The sequence below is a fragment of the Triticum dicoccoides genome, chromosome 3B (genome assembly GCF_002162155.2).
Source record: "Triticum dicoccoides isolate Atlit2015 ecotype Zavitan chromosome 3B, WEW_v2.0, whole genome shotgun sequence".
Classification (NCBI taxonomy): domain Eukaryota; kingdom Viridiplantae; phylum Streptophyta; class Magnoliopsida; order Poales; family Poaceae; genus Triticum; species Triticum dicoccoides.
This window is the reverse complement of record NC_041385.1, coordinates 791,466,159-791,488,560: the sequence shown is the minus strand read 5'-3', so window position 1 is coordinate 791,488,560 and position 22,402 is coordinate 791,466,159. Positions and strand designations below refer to the sequence as shown.

The following is a 22,402-nucleotide window of genomic DNA, read 5'->3' as shown; positions in this document are numbered from 1 at the left end:
ACATCACTCATGACCCGCTTCTGCGCGGGAGAGGACAGCTGGCTAGCTCACAGTAACAACCTGACCAAAAACCCTGGTAGTTCGGATACCAAGGACAGCAATGGCACGCCGCATCACAACAAGCACAAGCGTCGCATTAACAGCGATAATGCCGAAGATACGGCAGTCAATGCCGGATTCAGAGGCTCTAAACCCGGTCAGCGAAAAAAGCCATTCAAAGGAAATACTCAGGGCCCGTCCAATTTGGACCGAATACTCGATCGCTCGTGCCAGATACATGGCACCCCCGAAAAACAAGCCAACCACACCAACAGGGATTGTTGGGTGTTCAAGCAGGCAGGCATGCTAAATGCCAAAAACAACGACAAGGGGCTGCATGGCGATGACGAGGAGGAGCCCCGGCCGCCGAACAATAGAGGACAGAACGGCTTTCCCCCACAAGTGCGGACGGTGAACATGATATACGCAACCCACATGCCCAAAAGGGAGCGGAAGTGTGCACTAAGGGACGTATACACGATGGAGCCAGTCGCCCCAAAGTTCAACCCGTGGTCCTCCTGCCCGATCACTTTTGATCGAAGGGACCACCCCACTAGCACCCGCCACGGCGGATTCGCCGCATTGGTTCTTGACCCAATCATTGACGGATTTCACCTCACTAGAGTCTTGATGGACGGCGGCAACAGCCTGAACCTGCTTTACCAAGATACAGTGCGCAAAATGGGCATAGACCCCTCAAGGATTAAACCCACAAGAACGACCTTTAAAGGCGTCATACCAGGTGTAGAGGCCAACTGTACAGGCTCAGTTACACTCGAAGTGGTCTTCGGATCCCCGGATAACTTCCAAAGCGAGGAATTAATCTTCGACATAGTCCCGTTCCGCATCGGCTATCATGCACTTCTCGGACGAACCGCATTTGCAAAGTTCAATGTGGTGCCGCACTATGTATACCTCAAGCTCAAGATGCCAGGCACTCGAGGAGTAATCACGGTCAATGGAAACACCGAACGCTCTCTCCGAACGGAGGAGCATACGATGGCCCTCGCGGGAGAATTACAAAGCAGCCTCTTAAGGCAATTCTCGAGTCCGACTACTAAACGTCCGGACACCGTCAAGCGCGCCCGGAGTAACCTACAACAAGACCGCCTGGCACGTTCTGAGCACGCGTAGCAATGCGGCCCCAACCCCAGCCCTCGCGAAATCGCGAAACCAGTACCACGCGTACATAACTACGTTCTGGAGATACCATGGGCATAGGGGGAGGGGCACGACCACGGCATGCCTAGAGTGCAGCTCAACCACACCAGGGGCTCCCAATTGTGTCATTCTTTTTTTTTTCTTATTCTCAGGACTCCGTTTTCCAGAAGCCCTGTCCGGCAGTAGAATCGCCGAACTCATGATGCAACAGCCAGGGAAGCAGAAAAGCTACGTCGAGTGTCCAGGTGGTCTCTATTATGAGCAGTATACCTGTTTTACATACCATCCCGCAGCCTACCCCTGGAGGTGGACATGTTAAATAGTCCCATCCCTTGCTTATCGCACTATTTGTATCATTCTGCTTTCATTGCAGTATCTTTTGAATAAACAATACATAGCTTCTGCTTATTATTGCATTCCTTTTTTTCCATAAAATGTTCATCTATGACATGTTGCACCCGTACAACTTGGTACGGTCAATACACCAGGGGCTTAAGTACCCCAAAACATGGTGTGATAAGTCCGAACACTTTCACAAGTGCGGCACCCCGAACTTATAGCATTATATGCATCGGCTCTGAATCATGTCTTAGGTCAATAGTTGGGTTTGCTCGGCTCCCATGTTTTGGTACCGTACGTTCTGTTATATCGGTTAAGGTAGTGCTGGGAGAACCACTGCGATTGTGCCCCGGTTGAGCTGGGTTGAGCACCTCAGTGGAGAAAGCTAAAACTTGATCGTCATGATAGGGCAAGAGTCGGTCGCTATTCGAGAGGTTTTTTGGGTCCCTAAAGACTCATGCCGCTTAGAGCGAGGAGTCGGCATTGTCCGGCCAAGGCATGAATAGCGCCCCGAACTCGGTCTTCCGAATACCAAGGGCTTCGCCAAAATTTAAAATTATAGAATTCTATGGCTAAGTGAGAGTGTTCAAGCATTATAGTCTGGTTGCCTCGTTCGTCGTGTTGAACGCCTCCCTCGAAGGACCCAAGAATGGGAACAAGAGCGCTCAAGTTTATCCCGAACACCCCAGCACTCGTGGCATGGGGGCTGAAGCCAACGACTCACCGTCTCTCAAATTTGATAAACGGCCGCACAGAAGGTAATATTTTAAATTAAACAAGCATTGCTTAGCGCATATGAACAAAGTTTTCAGCGTACAGGATAACAAATGCGAGTCTACTCAAAAATTACATCTTTGGAGCATTCACCCGCTATAAGACGGGCACCCTTCAGGACGCCCTCATAGTACATCTCGGGCTTGTGATACTCCTTGCCCAGCGGTGGCGCGTCCGTGACAAGCTTCTCGGCGTCCATCTTGCCCCAGTGCACTTTAGCACGGGCAAGGGCCCGACGGGCACCTTCAATGCAGACGGAGCGCTTGATGACTTCAATCCATGGACAGGCGTCCACCAGCCGCCGCACCAGACCGAAGAAGCTCCCAGGCATGGCTTCTTTAGGCCACAGCCGAACTATGAGGCCCTTCATGGCCTGTTCGGCCACCTTGTGGAGCTCGACCAGCTGCTTCAGCTGGTCGCTCAGGGACACCGGATGTCCGGCCTCAGCATATTGAGACCACAACACCTTTTCCGTCGAGCTCCCCTCCTCGGCTCGGTAGAACGCGGCAGCATCGGACACACTACGGGGCATATCTGCCAACGCTCCTGGAGAGCTCCGAATTCGGGTAAGTAACAGATAATTCACTTTTAGATGCTTGCTTTGCATGAAGAATGCCTTACCCGCCGCTATCTTTTTTATCGCCTCAATCTCCTGGAGGGCCTTCTGGGCTTTGGCCTTAGCGGCCTTGGCACTCTTAAGAGCCAAGGCGAGCTCAGACTCTCGAGTCTTCAAGTCACGCTCCAAACTCTCATGTTCTTCCACGAGAGCCTGGAGCTCTTGCCGCACCTTCGCCACCCGCGCCTCCTGCTTCTCTCGCTTGGTGCGCTCCGCGGCCGCACTGTTTTCGGCCTTGGACACCGCTTCCTTCAGGGTCGCCACCTCTTCGTGGCCCCTGCAATACTCACGTTATTCCCGTCATGTTTTGCAACCAAATCCTTTCTATAAGGTATTACTTTAATAAGGTATTACTTACCTTCCTTGTCCTCGAGCTGCTTCTTGGCAAGGCCGAGCTCGTTCTCGGACCGCTCGAGGCTCTCCTTCAATGCATTGACCTCCGCAGTCAGTGCGGCAGAGGTCTGCAGCGCAGCCTACATTGCCATATTGACATATTTATGTTAGACTCCTGCGTATATCTTTTTAGATCCTCAGCTCGACTTTTCTTTCCGAACATCGGACTAAGCATCAGGGGCTACTATCTATGCGGTAATATTCTTACATATCTTAAAAACTTACCTCAAAGCCTGTTCGAAGGCTGGTACAGGCTTTAGTCAGCCTGCTCTTGGCGGACTGAACTTTCTGGATCACCGCACTCATGATAGTGCGGTGCTCCTCGTCGATGGAGGCGCCGTTAAGCGCCTCCAGCAAGCTGTCCGGTGCCTCCAGTTGGACGGAGGCCACCAGCGTCGCAGTCTTGCCCTTCTTACGAAGGCGCCACCTGCCGGACTTCGGAACCACTGTAGGTTCTGGTACGGAGTCCGACACAGGGCCGGACTTAGAGCCCTCTGGGGTTTTTCCCCCTTTGCGCCCGGAGTCCGGGAGCTCACCTTGCGGCGCCTCCAGGACCACCTCCTCCTGGTCGGGCCCCTTTTGGGACTCCACCGCGGCATCGTCTGCGTCACAAGGGGAGGAGGCGGTCGGAAGTGAAGTGCTATTCACATCCGACGAATCCAGGGAGCTGCTCGACGAAGCGGGGAGCTCGTCCTTGGGCGGGCTACATGGTTGTATTCGGCGTTAGAAGACACTATGCGACAAATGAAAAATCATGAGTTATTCTGGAATCCGGACACTTACTATCTCGCCAGGGGCTTGGCCCTCGAGGGCCACTCCTCCTCGCCGTCGTCGGCATTGGTGGAAAAATCCGGTGGAAGGGTCCTTCCTTTCTTGGACCCTCCGCCCCCCCCCCAGCTGGGGCGGCCTTCCTTTTCTTCTCTCCCCCCACTAGGGGAGAGGCCTCTTTTTCCTCCTCCTCGTCTTCACGGGGGGAGTCCGCCTCCGAATCGTCGTGTAAGACAATAGGCTTTGGGGGGAACCGGCACAACCCTCTAGGGGTGGCCTATCACATATATATATAATGAGGTGGTATACAACGTTACAATATACACATGTAAATACAGTCTAACACCCTCCCTCAATCTTAGCCACTTTCTAATGAATCTAGAAGGGTAAGATTGCGCCTGCAAGTCTCAAACTGTGGCAAAGGCAATGGCTTGGTGAAGATGTCAGCAAGTTGATCCTTGGAAGAAATAAACTTGATCTGTAGTTGCTTCTGAGAGACTCGTTCACGCACAAAGTGATAGTCAACTTCAATGTGTTTCGTTCGGGCATGGAATACCGGATTTGCAGAAAGGTATGTAGCACCGATGTTATCACACCAAAGAACAGGAGGCTGTGATTGGGGTATACTTAACTCCTGAAGCAAGGACTGTACCCAGATAATCTCTGATGTGGCATTGGCCACAGCCTTATACTCAGCCTCAGTACTGCCACGCGAGACAGTAGCCTGTTTCCGAGCACTCCAAGCAATCAGGTTAGAGCCAAAGAAGACAGCATAACCCCCCGTGGATCGCCTGTCATCCGGATTGCCAGCCCAGTCTGCATCAAAATATGCTGAAAGACAACCAGAGTCAGACGGCCGAATATGCAAACCATGAGCCACCGTGAAACGAATATAGCGCAAAATCCGCTTAACAGCAGACCAATGAGTGTCACGGGGTGACTGCAGATACTGGCAGACTCGGTTAACAGCATAGGAAATGTCTGGTCGCGTGATCGTCAAGTACTGGAGCCCACCAACAATACTCCGGTACTCGGTCGCATCAGAAGAAGAAAGAAGCTCACCATCAACAGCATTGAGCTTATCAGTGGTAGACATGGGTGTAGTCGTCGGTTTGCACTTAAGCATCCCAGCTCGCTGCAACAAATCCAGAGAGTACTTCTTCTGCGTCATAACAAGGCCAGTAGCACGAGAAGTAACCTCCACACCAAGAAAGTAATGAAGCTTCCCAAGGTCCTTGACCGCAAAATCAGCACCAAGTGAGCGAACAAGCGCAGTAGCAGCCGACTGAGAGGAGCTGACCAAAATGATATCATCTACATAGACCAACAAGTACATAGTAACCTCGGGCCTTTGAAGAAGAAACAATGAGGAGTCAGCAGTTGATGATGCAAAACCATCAGCACGAAGAGCCATTGCAAGACGAGCATGCCAAGCACGAGGAGCCTGCTTCAGACCATAAATTGCCTTGGACAGACGACAGAGATGATCAGGGCGATCCGGATCAGAGAAACCCGGAGGCTGGCGCATGTAAACCTCCTCCGCCAAGACACCATGAAGAAAAGCATTTTGAACATCAAGCCGACGAAGAAACCAACCTCGAGTAACAGCCAGAGAGAGAAGAAGTCTGATGGTAGTAGGCTTGACCACTGGACTGAAGGTGTCTTCATAGTCAAGTCCAAAACGCTGTCCAAAACCACGAGCAACCAGACGAGCCTTATAGCGCTCAATGGACCCATCAGAATGCCTCTTCACTTTGAAAACCCATTTGGAATCAATGACATTTACCCGTGATTGTGGAGGAACAAGAGTCCATGTCTGATTGCGAAGAAGCGCTTGATACTCCTGCTCCATGGCCTCTCTCCAATGAGGAATGCGCATAGCAGCTTGATACGTGCGTGGCTCAGAGGATGGATCTGCGAGAGCAGCAGACATGCACGCCGCTAACCAAGCAACTGTGCCATCGTGACGTTGCTTAGGCTGAAAAATGCCACTCCGACTGCGCGTATGTGGACGTAGAGCAGCAGCAGGAGCCGGCGGAGGCGAAGGTGACGGAGACGTGACGGTCGCCGGAGATGCAGGAATCACCTCAGGCGAGCTCGGGACAGACGACTCCGGGCTGCATGGCGAAGACTGGCCCGACGACAGGGGCTCAGAGGCCATGGGCGAACCGAGGGTGGGCGAGGCCAGCTCCGGTGACACCGGCCCAGACGGCCTTGGCGAGGCGAGAGCAGGCGAGGCCGGCCCTGGTGAGAAGGGCCTAGACACCCTGGGCGAGGCAGGGGCGGGCGAGGCCAGGCCTGGTGATGACTGCCCCGACGCCCTGGGCGAGACGGGGACCGAGGAGGCCGGCCCAGTCGGCGGGGTTGCAGGGTGCAACGATGGCGAAGGCAGCCCAGAAGCCAGAGGCGACCGGGCCAGGACGTCGATCGGCCGTGCATGAGCACGGAAACCGAGGCCATGCAGGGGCGCCATGTGCTCCTCATGCACAACAGAAGGTGCCGAGGATGAAGGCGATGGCGACGAAGAGGAAGATGGCGCTTCCAGAATCTCCAAACGAGCCCCACGACCAGTGCCTGCACCATGGTTAGGCAACAATAGAGGAGAATATGCAACATCATCAAATTGGTCAGAAGCAACAGAGGATGAATGCATGACAGGTGGCTCGGTAGTGGACACAGGGAGTTTGGCAAAGGGAAAAACATGCTCATCAAACACAACATCCCGAGAGATGTAGACACGATTAGTGGGAACATGAAGACATTTGTATCCTTTATGAAGAGAGCTATAACCAAGAAAAACACACTTCTTGGAACGAAACTCGAGCTTACGCTTGTTATATGGACGGAGATGGGGCCAGCAAGCACACCCAAACACCTTGAGAAAGGTGTAGTCCGGTTGTTCATTAAGGAGAACTTCAATGGGAGTCTTCATATTCAAAACACGAGTGGGAGTACGATTGATGAGAAAACATGCAGTGGTGAAAGCATCGCTCCAAAAACGAAACGGAACAGATGCATGGGCCAAAAGAGTCAGACCAGCTTCAACAATGTGATGATGCTTACGTTCTACTGAACCATTCTGCTGATGTGTATGTGGACATGCTAAACGGTGAGTGATCCCAAGCGACTGAAAGAAGGAGTTGAGGTTGCGATACTCGCCACCCCAGTCCGACTGAACATGAACAATTTTGTGCTTGAGAAGGCGTTCAACATGTTTTTGGAACTGAACAAAAATGTCAAACACATCGGATTTACGTTTGATAAGATAAAGCCAGGTAAAGCGGCTGTAAGCATCAACAAAACTGATATAATAATTATGACCACTAACAGAAGTCTGAGCAGGACCCCATACATCTGAAAACACAAGTTCTAAAGGATGTTTCACCTCACGATTGGACTCCGAAAAAGGAAGTTGATGACTCTTCCCCTGCTGACAAGCATCACACACTGCTACATCTTTATTACTAGACACACTAGGAAGCTCATGACGACGCAAAACATGCCGGACAATAGGTGTGGCTGGGTGACCAAGACGAGCATGCCACTGTGACGGAGATACCCGAACTCCACTGAAGACGCGAGCGACGCCAGGATGCTCTAGACGATAGAGACCTTGGCAGAGCCGCCCACTAAGAAGAATGTCCCTCGTGCCCCGATCCTTAATAAAAGATCAAAAGGATGAAATTCACAAAGCACATTATTATCACGAGTGAGTTTAGGAACTGAAAGAAGATTACGTGTCACAGATGGAACTCGAAGAACATTGCGAAGTTGAAGACTCCTATTGGCATGTCTAGTGAGAAGTGATGCTTGACCAATATGAGAGATGTGCATACCTCCTCCATTGGCGGTGTGGATCTTGTCGGAGCCATGGTAGGGTTCACGAGTGTGAAGCTTCCCCATCTCACTGGTCAGGTGCTCTGTCGCCCCAGAGTCCATGTACCAGTGGGGATCAATGGAGTAGGACTGAGTGTGTCCCTGTGGCTTCTGCGGCGGCGGACGATCAGCCATGGCGACCTGACGAGCAAAGTTGCGTGTATCCTTCCCGTCATTGCCAAGACCAAGAAAACCCCGCTGGAAGCGCTTGTGACACTTCGAGGCCTAGTGCCCATCGCGATCACAAAGCTGGCACACACGTGGACCGCCAGCCCCTGGTAGCGTCGCAGTAGGAGGAGGGGCCGAGGCGGGTGGTGGTGACTGCCCCGAAGGAGCCCTGGATGAAGCAGAGGAGCGACCATCCTTGGTGGCGGCGTTTGCCGAGAGGGCGCCATTGCCCCTGGATCGGCGCGTCTCGACTCGTTGATCAGTAAGCAGGAGGCGTGAAAAGACCTCGTGTGCTGGCATGGGCGTGGAGTTGCCCCTCTCATTGATGATCTCGACTAGGGCGTCATACTCCTCATCAAGACCATTGACAATAAACGAGTTGAACTCGGAGTCGGTGAGGGGCTGTCCAATGGAGGCCAGCGTGTCGGCGAGACTCTTGACTTTGTTGTAGAACTCAGTGGCGGTGGAGTCAAGCTTCTGACACTCCCCAAGTTGGCGACGGAGCCCAGATACACGAGCCTGCGACTGTGCCACAAACGAGCGCTCAAGAATAGTCCATGCCTCGTGGGACGTCTTGGCGAAGACAACAAGCCCAGCAACGGCCGGAGAGAGCGACCCCTGGATGGAGGAGAGGTTCGCCTGATCCTGCCCTGTCCAGACACGGTGAGCCGGATTATAGACCGGACCATGCACGCTGTCAACCAGCGCAGGAGGGCAAGGGAGAGAGCCGTCGACATAGTCAAGCAGGTTGTGACTCCCAAGAAGCGGAAGAACCTACGCGCGCCAGAAGATGTAATTGTCCGACAACAACTTGATGCTGATGAGATGGCCAAAGTGAAACGGCGGCGGCGGCTGCGATCCCATCGAGGAGATTGGCTGAGGTGAGAACACCGTGGAGACAGTCGGAGGGGCAGCCGGTGCGGTGACAGAGGGCGCGATGGCCGCGGTTGACTCCGCGAAGCCTGCCAGCGCGACGTCCTCCGCCACAAACGGTGCAGTGGCCGAGGGCGCGACAGCCGCGGTTGACGGGGCGGCGGTGGTGTGGGCCACAAGCGCCTGCCCGGGCGAAGTAGCAGCCGGCGGGAGTGCGAAGAGGGAGCCGACGCTCCGTGTCCCGACCGGCACCTGAAGGGAGGCGGCATCCAGCGGCCTCGAGAGAAGTGCCGCGAGGGAGGCCGGCAGAAAACCGGTGGCGGTGGAGCCGGACGCAGCGGCGGACGTCATAGCAGTCGGGCGACGGCGGCGGCGGGCGTGGCGGCGGCGGGCGCGGCGGCGGCGGCGGTGGCGGCACCGGCGGCGGCGGCGGTTTAGGGTTTTTAGGCGGAAGCGGACGTAACCTAGCGTGATACCATGTAAGACAATAGGCTTTGGGGGGAACCGGCACAACCCTCTAGGGGTGGCCTATCACATATATATATATATATATAATGAGGTGGTATACAACGTTACAATATACACATGTAAATACAGTCTAACACGTCGGATGATGAGTCCGAAAACACCTGGCGCCGGGCACTCCTTCGAGTTCCCGTGGCCTTCTTCTTGGCCTTCTTCTCCGGCACCACGTGAGGTGCCGGAACCAGCAGCCCCGTCAAGCGGGCGTCCGCTGGGTCTTCTGGCAAAGGAGCCGGACAGTTAACCTGCCCGGACGTCTTCAGCCAGTCCTGTCAAAGGTAAGGGAGTTTAGATCCCACATAGAGTCTGACTATGAAAAACAAGAGTCCCGTAAAGGGTAGAATAGCTTACCTCGCTGGCCTGACGCCGCGAGCTGAATCCGCGATCTTCGGTAGCGGATGCGGGGGCCTCGGCGCCCTTAAACAGCACCTTCCAGGCATCTTCCTACGTAGTGTCGAAGAGCTTGCGCAAGGTTTGGTGTTGTTCCGGATCAAACTCCCACAATTTGAAGGCCCATTGTTGGCATGGGAGGATCCGGCGGATGAGCATGACCTGGACTACGTTGAAAAGCTTGAGATTCTTGTTCACCAGATTTTGGACGCAGGTTTGAAGTCCGGTCAGCTCTTCCGAATCTCCCCATGTTAGGCCCGTCTCTTTCCAGGAGGTGAGCCGTGTGGGGAAACCAGATCGGAATTCGGGGGCCGCCGCCCATTTGGAGTCGTGCGGCTCGGTGATGTAGAACCACCCCGATTGCCACCCCTTTATTGTCTCCACGAAGGAGCCCTCGAGCCATAGGACGTTGGCCATCCGGCCCACCATCGCGCCTCCGCACTCTGCTTGGCGGCCGCCCACTACCTTCGGCTTGACATTAAAAGTCTTCAGCCATAAGCCGAAGTGGGGCTGGATGCAGAGGAAGGCCTCGCACACGACGATGAACGCCGAGATGTTGAGGATGAAGTTCGGGGCCAGATCGTGGAAATCTAGGCCATAGTAGAACATGAGCCCCCGGACAAATGGGTGAAGTGGAAAACCTAGTCCGTGGAGGAAGTGGGTGAGGAACACCACCCTCTCATGGGGCCTGGGGGTGGGGGGGAGCTGCCCCTTGTCGGGGAGCCGATGCGCGATGTCGCTGGACAAGTATCCGGCCTTCCGCAGCTTTTTGACTTGTTCCTCCGTTACGGAGGAGACCATCCACTTGCCTCCCACTCCGGACATGGCTGGAGAAGGTTTAGGAGGGATGTGCAGACTTGGGCGCTGGAGCTCGAGTGCGCGGAAATGGATGAGCAAAGGAGGAAGAAGGCGTAGGTGAAAAGGTGGATCCTTATCCCCTTATATGGACGGATGAAGCTATGCGTCCCCCACCAGCCTGGTAAAACTCGCTTATCTCCCAAGCGCCGTAATCAATGGCGCGCTTGGATTACCCACGCCCGTATTGATGAGAATCCCGGAATAAGGGGGCACGATCTCCGCTTTGATAAGACGTGCCAAGGAAACCGCCTCGCTAAACATGCTGAGGTGGGACAGTAAAAACGATTCCAATAAAGGCTTGACCGTGGTGTGACGTCAAACCGCAGAATACGTCAGCAGATTGAATTTGTGTAAAGATTATTCTCTCTACGGTGGTATGTGGAACTTATTTCGCAGAGCCAGACTCTATCCTTGTGTTCAAAATCTTGTATGAAGTATTCGGAGGAGGAACCCGCCTTGCAATGCCGAAGACAATATGCGCGCCGGACTTGTCGTCATTGAAGCCTGGTTCAAGGGCTACTAAGGGAGTCCTGGATTAGGGGGTGTCCGGATAGCCGAACTATCATCGTTGGCCGGACTCCCGGACTATGAAGATACAAGATTGAAGACTTTGTCCCGTGTCCGGATGGGACTTTCCTTGGCGTGGAAGGCAAACTTGGCGATACGGATATGTAGATCTCCTACCATTGTAACCAACTCTGTGTAACCCTAACCCTCTCCGGTGCCTATATAAACCGGAGGGTTTTAGTCCATAGGACGAACAACAATCATACCATAGGCTAGCTTCTAGGGTTTAGCCTCTTTGATCTCGTGGTAGATCTACTCTTGTACTACCCATATCATCAATATTAATGAAGCAGGAGTAGGGTTTTACCTCCATCGAGAGGGCCCGAACCTGGGTAAAAACATCGTGTCCCTTGTGTCCTGTTACCATCCGCCTAAACGCATAGTTCGGGACCCCCTACCCGAGATCCGCCGGTTTTGACACCGACAACAGCGCTGCAGATAATATCAGCAGCGCCCTTCTCTAAAGAGCGCTACAGCTATTCATGTATAGCAGTAGCATGGGACGACAGGTGCTTCTGCTATACATTAGCTGTAGCGCCTTATTAGTAGCGCCGGTCCCCGCGCTACTGATAGGCCTAAAACTCGCGCTGCTGCTAGGCTTTTTCCTAGTAGTGAAGAGGTAAAGATTGAAATATAGGATGATAGTATTCGGACACCGGAAGTGTTCAGGAGTGTATCGGGTATTTATTGGAGTACCGAAGGGGTTACCAGAACCCACAGGGAGGATATATGGGCCATATGGGCCATGAGAGAGGGCACACCAGCCCACAAGGGGTGGCGTGCCCCCCCTTAGGCAGGTGGCTGAATTGAAGAGGGAAAAGGGGGTGTTCACCCCCCCTTCCTTTCCCTCTTCCTCCTTCCCTTTTCTTCCCCGATGAAAAAGATAAGGGGCGCCACTTGGGGAAACCCCAAGTAGGATTCAAATCCTACTTGGGGCGCCCCCTGGCTGCCTCTCCTCCCCTTCCACCTATATATATGTGGGGAGGGGGCGCCTAGAACACATAACATCAATTGTTAGCCATGTGTGGCGCCCCCCTCCACAGTTTACACCTCCGGTCATATTCTCGCGGTGCTTAGGCGAAGCCCTACGCGGATCACTTCACCATCACCGTCACCATGTCGTCGTGCTGACGGAACTCATCTACTTCCTCGACATCTTGCTGGATCAAGAGGACGAGGGACGTCATCGAGCTGAACGTGTGCGTAAGGTGCCGTAAGTTCGGCACTTGATCGGTCGGAGCTAGAAGAAGTTCGACTACATCAACCGCGTTGTTAAACGCTTCGCCTTACGGTCTACGAGGGTACGTAGACACACTCTCCCCCTCGTTGCTATGCATCTCCTAGATAGATCTTGCGTGAGCATAGGATTTTTTTTGAAATTGCATGCTACGCTTCACAACAGTGCGGTCCGTCTAATGTCCAAATGATGTGGTGGACACGCAATCCCTCTGTTGGCGCGCCGAGTAGGAGGTGAAAGCATGGGCTTCGTCCTATGCAAACATGGCATGCTGTGCTCGCCTTACGAGGCAGCGGGCGTGACAGACGGCGATAACCCTCACGGCGGTGAACGTAGAAGATGCGGAGTCGCATTCTCCGGCGCCCTGTATGGTGCACCAGTTCAAACGCCGCAACCACGTGGTGGTGGATGTCCCCGGCTCCTTCCAGGACAGATTCATCATCGATCAGACGTCCATCGGTACCGTCAGTGTTCCAGGCTCCGACGAGGAAGAGTAGGGCATGGGAAACGGTGATGCCTCGAGTCCCATGAGTTGGTCTTTGTCCCATGCCCTACTCTACCACGTCGGCAACTGGACCAACACTTTGAGGGCTCAGCCAGCTGTCGGACATGGTTACAGCAGAGCTGGACGAGCTCCACTTAAAGATCGCTATGTTGCGTGTAATAGTATGGATTTGAGGTTTCTAATTCGAGGTATCCAGTTAAAAATCAATTATTTAAGGCGTGATCGGTCACTGTCCGTGGATGCCGTCCGGACAGAGAGGTTGGATTTGTCAACTACGTCTATAGATGCTCTTATTAGTGGTAACAAGTTTTGGACTTTTAGCAACAATCCACCTTGGTGTGGCTAAAACTTATCTCTCTATTAGTGAGAAGTTTGTGTATACATGATAAGCAACTGAATTCATCATAACTAATCCTAATACGAAAATTCATAACCATCTTTGGCTAGAAAGCACAAAAAATAAATAATGACAAGAAAGAAACTCAAATCTCTCGGAATGGTCATTGCCGCAAGTATGCTCCGGCACGTCCTACACTGAACCGAAGCTGCATGCAAAGATCGTTTTCAAAAGATCAACATATCTTCCTCTTCCTAGAGAGAAACAAGAGCCAAAAGTCCTCAAAATCATACGGCGCTCGGGCCGGTGGGGATGGGCTGGTATCCGTCGCGGCGATCCGAGGAGGCGTCGCCGGAGCCGACGGGGATGCACTTGAGGACGGCGCCGATGACCAGGCCGACCGAGCCGATGAGCACGCTCATGAGCCACAGCCTCCCGCTGAGGTGCACCGTGCCGGCGAACGTCCCCAGCAGCTCCACGAGGATCACCTGGAACCCGACGGTGGCGCCGACCACCGCGGAGAAGACCCAGCTGCTGAATATGCCGCTCAAGACGTTGATCTTCTCCATCTCCCGGCTGTTCACCTCGTTGAAGACCTGGATCGTCACAAAGGTGAAAGTGTAAATACAAATTCAGGGATTTGTGTTTCGATCTCGTGTGTAGGAGAGTGTGGTACCTGGCAGAAGACAAAGGTGTTGAAGACGAAGGTGTTGAGCAGCTCTCCGTCGCCGTTCATCTGCAGGAGGCTGTCCCCTCTGGCGAGGAGGGCGCCGAGCACGACGAGCTGGAAGATGCTCTGGCCGGCGATGTTCCTCCACATGACCCTGGTGATGAAGTTGTCGCCCCGGCCCACCGGCGGCCTCCGCATCATGTCGTCGCTCGGCGGCTCCGTCGCCAGCGCCAGCGCGCCCAGGGTGTCCATGATCAGGTTCACCCACAGCAGCTGCACGATCGTCAGCGGCGCGCTCCCTGAAACATTTTTCAAATTTTTTGAGTCTAGTTAAGAGAACACCAGGAGATGGTACAGACCCTATTTGTCAAGAATCAATGGAGTTTCAGTTGTGTGCAGTACCTGTGAAAGATGCCGAGACGAAGTTGACCATGAGGGCCACCACGTTGACGGTGAGCTGGAACTGCACGAACTTCTGGATGTTGATGTACACGGAGCGGCCCCATTTGGCCACGTTGATGATCGTGGAGAAGTTGTCGTCCATGATGATCACGTCGGCGTTCTCCTTTGCAACCTGAGAATTCACAATCGCAAGCAACGAGTGTAACCTCATGCCATAAGGACAAGATAGCCGGGCAGTACGGTGCAAACCTCTGTTCCGGCGATGCCCATGGCGAGGCCAATGTCAGCCTCGTGCAGCGCCGGCGCGTCGTTGGTGCCGTCGCCGGTGACGGCCACCACCTCGTTGAACATGCCCCTCAGGTTGGTCACCAGCGTGTGCTTGTCCAGCGGCAGCGACCGCGCCATCACCTGCACGCGTGAACACCAAACAGTGTGTCACCATCGCCATAAGTCTTCCGAGAAGCAGAGCATCGAGGATATGAGAGATACGTGCCTGGATTTTTGGTATGATCGCCCTCATCTGGTCGGGGCTCATCTGCCGGAACTCGGGGCCCTCGATGGCGACGCCGTCCGCGGTGAGGATGCCGCACTCCCGCGCGATGGCCTTGGCCGTGCTGATGTTGTCGCCGGTGACCATGCGGACGTTGATCCCCGCGACGTGGCAGGTCCTCACGGCCTCCCTCACGCCCGGCCGGAGCGGGTCCTTGATGCCGAACACGGCGATCAGCGTGTACCCGTCGTTGGGAACCTCGTTCTCGCCGCCGACGTCCTGGTACGCCAGGCACAGTGTGCGCAGCGCCTCGCACGCGAACTTGTCGATGGCGCCGGCCACCTGCTTCATGTAGTTCTTCTCCGTGAGGGCCACGATGCTGCCGTGCCGGTCGACGACCACGTTGCTGCACCGGCGGAGCACGACCTCCGACGCGCCCTTGAGGAACGCGCGTGGCCGGCCGCCGGCGCTCGGGGACGCGACCACCACGCCCATCGTCTTCTTCACCGAGTTGAACGGCTCCACCTTGAGCTTCGCGGCCGCAGTGTGCTCGATGCAGGTGTTCTTCTCCACCCCGAGCCCGAACTCGAGGATGGCCGACTCGGTGGGCGTGCCCATGACGCTCGTCTTGCCGTCCTTGCCGCGCACGACCTCGGAGCCGGAGCACTGGAAGACGCCCTCCAGAAGAAGCTTGGCGAACCCCTCCGACAGCGCCGACGAGGTGAACTCCTCGAAGCCCTTGGCGGTGCTCACCGTGGTCGCCCCGCCGGCAGCCCAGACTTTCTCGACGACCATGTGGTTCGTGGTGAGCGTGCCCGTCTTGTCGGTGCAGATGCAGCTGGCGGACCCCATGGTCTCGCACGCCGAGAGGTGCCGCACGAGAGCGCGCTCCTGCATGAGTTTCTTCATGGCGAACGCCAGGCTGAGCGTGACCGCGAGCGGCAGGCCCTCCGGCACGGCGACCACGATGATGGTGACTGCGACGGCGAAGAAGTTGAGCACCGACAGCGCGTCCGCCATCCCCCATGTCACCAGGCCGCCTGGGGAAGCAGCCTTGCCAAGCAGGAACCTCGCCATGAGCACAGTGAAGGTGAGCACCGCGAAGGCGAGCCCGATCTTGCCGATGATGGTGGCGACGCCGTTGAGCTTGACCTGCAGAGGCGTCTCGTCCTCGCCTCCCTGGCTCAGCGTCTCCATCAGGTTCCCCCACTCCGTCCGCATCCCAACCGCCGTCACCAGCATCCTCGACGACCCGTCCTGCACCTTGGTCCCGCCCAGCAGGAACCGGTTCGTGGCCGACACGTGCACCGGCTCGCTCTCGCCGGACAGGCTCGACTCGTCGACGATGAACGAGTACCCATCAACGAACAGCCCGTCCGCCGGCACCTGGTCGCCGATGGACAGATGCACGATGTCGCCGACGACGATGTCGTAGATGGAGACCTTCTGCCGGAAGCCGTCGCGCGTGACCTGGATCTCGATCTTCTTCTTCTCCCGGTCGAGGTCCCGGAACTGCAGGGACTGCTTGTAGTCGCTGGCGGCGGTGATGGTGACGACGAGGGAGATGGTGAGCATGATGCCGAGGCCGTCGTACATGCCGCCCGGCCACCCCTCGGTGGCGATGCCGATGACGACGGAGACGACGGCGCAGAACGCGAGCAGCATGAGCGTCGTGTCCTGGCTAGCGTCCCAGAGGTACATCCAGAACGTGCGGGCCGGCTTCTCGGGGTAGTGGTTGGGGCCGTAGACCTCGCGGCGGACGCCCACGTCGTCGGACCGGACGCCGTCGGCGAGGGAGACGTTCACCTTGCGCGCCAGGCCCTCGACGCCCTTGTGGAGGCGCAGGCTCTTGGTGTCGTGGCCGCGCACCAACGAGGCCAGCTCCTCGGCGCTGATGGAGAAGCCGCTCTGCCGCGCCAGCTCCGGCAGCGGGTGCTCCACCCTGCGGGCGGCTGCGGCGTGGCACCGGAGAAACATCGCCATTGTTACGATCGATCAGAGGAACATATTTGGACAGAAATCAAACTAATGGGATGTTTATGGCAGGTTGCCGGTGATGCAGACAAACATACCATCGATGAACTGCAGAGCGGCCTTCTGCACGTACAGCGCAACACGAAGCTTTTCCTATGGAGATGCAACCAAACATCAGAGGAGAAAATTTAAGCCTGGTCAAGACGAATTTAATTCTACCATGTAGGTTACACATACAGTCAATCTCCATCTATTGCAGCCATCCCTAACAAATTTCGGTCGCTTTAAAACATGTTGATAGATGTGATCCACGTAACTGTCGTCCACGCGTATCAAAGATTGATTGCAACTAATCAATCCAATTAATCAGTTTCTAGATCAGCTCGAGCCATCATGCATGCATCCGCGTTGAGGGGAGTAGATCAACTAGCTAGCTCGGCGGAGAAGAACGCGGGCGAGATCGAGCGAGAATCATCAGATGAACAGATCGACGACGAACCTGAATGTTGCGGCGCTGCGTCTCAGCCTGGGATCGCTTGTCGAGGTCGGGGACCATGCGGAAGCGGCGCCGCCGGTTCTTGACGAGCGTGCCGACGGCCTCCCGCCACCGGCGCTGCGCGTCCTCCGACGGGTTTTTCGGCGGCATGTCGAACGTCTTGAGAAAATCCATGGACTTTTTACGTAGATAAGACATGATTGACGATGAGCAATCTATTGATCAACTCTCTTGCAGTCCGTCTCTCCCTACACTTCTTCTCTATCCCCGAGACTACCTAGGAAGTGTCTGATCGTTGGAGACTTGGAGTCCTATTTCCACGGTATTCTGTTGCTTTCATGCATCCCACAATGGACGCGGTTCACATCGCACAGATGGTGGATCAGCCCATATAGCTGATAAATATAGCTTTATCTAATTTTAGTAAGTTGTTCAATGGGCCAGAATATTTCTTCTTTAGACATTGTAAAAAATAATAAAAAGAGTTGCTACATTCCCTCTCCATCCGTAAGCCTAAGAATTCGAAGATATTTGAAGATAATAGGTTCGAGTGTCCGTGTGACCTCAAAATTGATCTCAATAACAATTTCCGCAAGATGTGTCATGTATACCTTTTTTTTTGCGATCAAACTTGGGAGCTTTATTCAACTGAGGCACTCCTAGCATCAGCCAGTAGGCTAGTGAGCAGGAAGGAAGGTCTAGTGTCAGTCCAACTCTCGGTTGCCATCAGTGTGCATGCATGTTTAGCGCAAAGATGGGTCGGTAGATTGGCTGACCTGTTTACATGTTGAATACAAAAAGAAATAAAGTTGGCAGCTAGCTCACCAATTTGTACAAATAAAGATGCCACAACAGAACGACTATTATGGCGAGATTTCCAGAGATTCACTACCTCCAGGCAGTCTGTCTCCATAATCACATGTGAGAACCCGCACAGTCTCGCAAAGATAACTCCATCCCTCAGCGCCATGGTCTCACCAATAAACAGATCCGTAACCCCATGATGCGGTTTGCTCCAAGCTCCCAGCAAATGAGTGTCAGAACGAGCAACTCCTCCTGCACCACACTGAGCCAGGACCGAACTCATCGCTGCATCTGTATTAATTTTGACCACCCCCGATTCCGGAGGCACTCAACCGTACCCCGGTAAAATCGCAGCAGCAGAACTCGGTATTTCCAAGACGGACAAGTCTTCCTTGATCCTCCGAACAGTCCTCACCGGGTCCAGTTTCTCACCATCGTGCGTAATTCTGTTTCTAGAATGCCAAATCGCCCACATAACGGAGATCATCTGCGCCCTCTGAGTATCTGTGAACTGTGGGCCTTCTAGAATGTCCCGAGCCCACGTATCCGGATGTAGTCGTGGCCGCCTCACACCCAGCCAGTCATAAGCTTCTTCCCAGAACATCTTCGCATGAGTGCAATGCACTAAAGCGTGCATCAAGTCCTCATCCATTGCAAAACACACTTGGCATCTACCAAGTGGTTGTATATGTCTATGCCGAAGAGTGCATTCATCTGGCAGAATCTTCCTCACAACTGGCCACCAGAATACACACACTTTAGGCAACACCTTAAGCCTCCATAATCGCTTCCACATCTGTCCTTCAGTCTGTGAAGTACTTGTAGCCGCCCCTTCCTCTAGAGCTGCACGCTTTTTGCGAGTCACGAGAGCACGGTACGCAGATTTGACAGAGTAGTTGCCATTAACTTCATGAGCCCAAGCAAGAAAATCCTCCCCTCCGCCATGACGAAGTGGAATATTTAGTATCGCTTCCGCTTCCGGGGGAATAAACACATCCCGAATCAACTCCCTCTTCCATGTCCAGTTCTCTACATCTATAAGTTCACTTACCTAAGACAACGTAGTGCCCCCTGGTATAACTGTCGGTTGAAGAGTTGACAATCCCGGGATCCATTTGTCTGCCCATATGGAGATGGTAGAGCCCGTCCCCACACGCTTCACAAGTCCTTCCTGGAGAGCTTCACGACCAGCAATAATGGCCCGCCATACAGCCGACGACGAGCGTGGTACCACTGCATCCATGAACTCTCCATCAGGAAAATAGCGACCCTTCATAACACGGCTGCACAGGGTCCCGGATTTGTAATGAACCTCCACCCATGCTTCCCTAGCAGTGCCAAGTTAAACAATGGTAGATCTCGGAAGCCCATACCACCGTTAACCTTTGGGGATGCGAGACTATCCCATGATATCCAGTGCAAAGATCGTCTGTCAAGGGAACCACTCCACCAGAATTTTGCCATGCAAGAAGTCAACTTCTTGCATTCCTTCTTCGTCAACAGGAAGCAGCTCATGCTGAAAGTAGGGATGGCCTGGATAACTGATTTTATAAGGATCTCTCTGCCCGCACACGCTAGCAGCCGTTCCGCCCATCCATTCATTTTGCTATGTGAGCTCTCCCCGATATGATCAAATGTACCACTAGTGATCCTCCCAACCGCGGTCGGGAGACCCAGGTATCTGTCACTGAAAGCTTCCACCAAAACGCCCAGAATTTGTTTGAGAGCTTCTCTTCTACTAGCAGGCGTATTAGGTGGAAAAAAACACCGCACTCTTCTCACGATTGACTGACTGCCCCGGGCAAGAAGCATAGATGAATAAGATTCTATTCAATCTATCCGCACTCTCTGATGTTGTGCTTATAAAGACTAAGCAGTCATCGGCGAACAAGAGATGATTGACCCATGGAGCTCTGTACGACACGCGTATACCTCTGTCAATGTGGCCTCCTCCATAAAACTTTAGTAAGGATGTCAACCCTTCTGCACAAAGCAGGAACAAGAAGGGTGAAACTGGGTCTCCCTGCCGAAATCCTCTTGAGGGAGTGAAAAAAGGCATCAACTCGCCATTAACACGAACGGTGTATCTCACCGACGACACACACTTCATAATCAATCGCACAAAGGTTGTACTGAATCCAAGTTTCAACATGATTGCTTCCAGATAATGCCACTCAACTCGATCGTAAGCCTTCATCATGTCCAACTTAACTGCACACGAGTAATTTTTCCCTTTCTTTCTTCTCCTCATCGCATGTACGCTTTCGAAAGCCACAAGTACATTATCCGTGATGAGGCGACCGGGAACAAAAGCACTCTTTTCCTCTCCCACAACTATATCCATCAAAAGCTTGAGACGATTGGTAATCATCTTCGAAGCAATTTTATAGGGAACCGGACACAAGGATATAGGGCGGTACTGTGAAATAGACTGGGGGTTCCGTACCTTGGGTATAAGAGTAATCGACGTATCGTTAAACCCTGGCGGAAGCTCACCTCCATTAACAAAGTCCAGAATAGCTGGCACCAGATCATCTTTAATAACTTCCCAATGCCTCAGGAAAAAACCTGAAGTGAATCCATCCACACCCGGCGCTTTGGACGGTGACATCTGAAAAAGTGCCTTCTTCACTTCATCAGCCTCGAATGGTTTATCTAGGGAAGTGTTCATCTCCATAGACACCCGTTCAGGCACAAACTACAGCAGTTCATCCAGCTCATGGAAGCCTTGAGTCGTAAATAATGCTTGGTAGAACGACTGGATATCGGTTTTATCTTCTTCTTCAGTAGCACACATTGTCCCGTTAGCTCTCTGAAGGTTAGAAATTCTGTTCATACGTTTCCTCTGGGCTGCTTGAGCCTGATAGTATTTTGTATTTCGATCTCCCTGTCGCAGCCACGGCACCCTCGATCTCTGCCTCATCCATACTTCCTCCTGCCGAAGTGCCTCCCGCAGTTTAACCACCGTTGCTTTCTCCTCCTCGGAGGGCCCTCTCCCCACCGATTGTTTCCAAAGTATTTCAAGCTTTTTCTGAAGTTTTCTTACTATTTTTGAGAGTCAGCCGAACTCTCGTGCCCCCAAGACCCCAGCTCCCTCTGCATACATTGCAAAGTAGCCGATATCGATGCAAGACCCTGCCTAGTATGGTTACGATGCCACATATCCATCACAACACTATCATAGTCAGCATGAGTCCGCCACACATCCTCGTACCGAAATTGTCGTGGTCCCCATTTATTCACATAATCACGAGTTTCAATCAATACAAAGCCATGGTCTGATTCTACAGAGCTAATATGCCGTACACGTGAATTCTCATTGCGTTGTAGAAAGCCAGCATTTGCTAGAGCACGATCAAGGCGGGCTTTAACATTAGCACCACCTGCCTGTCAATTATCCCATGTAAAAGGTATGCCAGAGTGTGGGGACCGAATCTCCGGGTATTAATTCCCAGAAAATGGCCCTTGTACTCATCAGCCCCAGGATAACTGTTAGCTGATGAGGCACCAACTTGATACAGAAATACCAAGAAAATACAAAATATGTAGTACAAGACCATTCTGGTCTGTGAGTACTACCAATGGTTTCTAATGGTTGATGGCGGAAGCGGTTTGTGAATCATCAGTGTCTATGGGACTCCATGTTTCCACATGAACAGCTGACTAGGTTAACTCCTATCTTCGCGAGACTGCTATCACCGTTGCTCAAGTTCCGGGACTGTCGGCGTGGTCGCTCCTCTCCGCGCAGGGAAATCTGGCCAAGACAATAGCCAGGGACAAGCCAGTGAGTACTTTGAATGTACTCGCAAACATTATGAACACGGCATAATATGACAGCTATGTGCTGAAAATATTATATGAACATGACGTCAGTCACCAATGATAAATAAAACTCTGATGCGTACGAGCATGTTAAATATGAATATGCAATAACATAGCCATGTTAAAATTATGAAATAAATAATAAACATGCCGCAGTCGGGCGTCTGAGCGACACCACATAAAGGGCTTTAAAAGAAATGTCACAGTCGGGCATCTGAGCGACACCACATACAGGGCTTTAAAAGAAATGCCACAGTCGGGCGTCTTAGTGACACCACATACAGGGCTTTAAAAGAAATGCCACCGTCGAGCGTATAAGCG

General features: G+C 53.3%; 1 protein-coding gene across 1 annotated transcript; it reads right to left on the bottom strand.

Moving 5' to 3' along the window:
• Positions 1-13,425: 13,425 nt before the first annotated feature.
• Positions 13,426-17,812, bottom strand: LOC119282278 (calcium-transporting ATPase 1, plasma membrane-type). The gene is made up of 7 exons (XM_037562561.1): positions 17,459-17,812; positions 17,058-17,112; positions 14,989-16,937; positions 14,745-14,903; positions 14,496-14,667; positions 14,100-14,392; positions 13,426-14,019 (listed from the first exon to the last, which is right to left on the bottom strand). Exons 1-7 carry the CDS (start codon positions 17,651-17,653, stop codon positions 13,711-13,713), a joined length of 3,132 nt encoding a protein of 1,043 aa, XP_037418458.1. The 5' UTR covers positions 17,654-17,812; the 3' UTR covers positions 13,426-13,710.
• Positions 17,813-22,402: the final 4,590 nt, after the last annotated feature.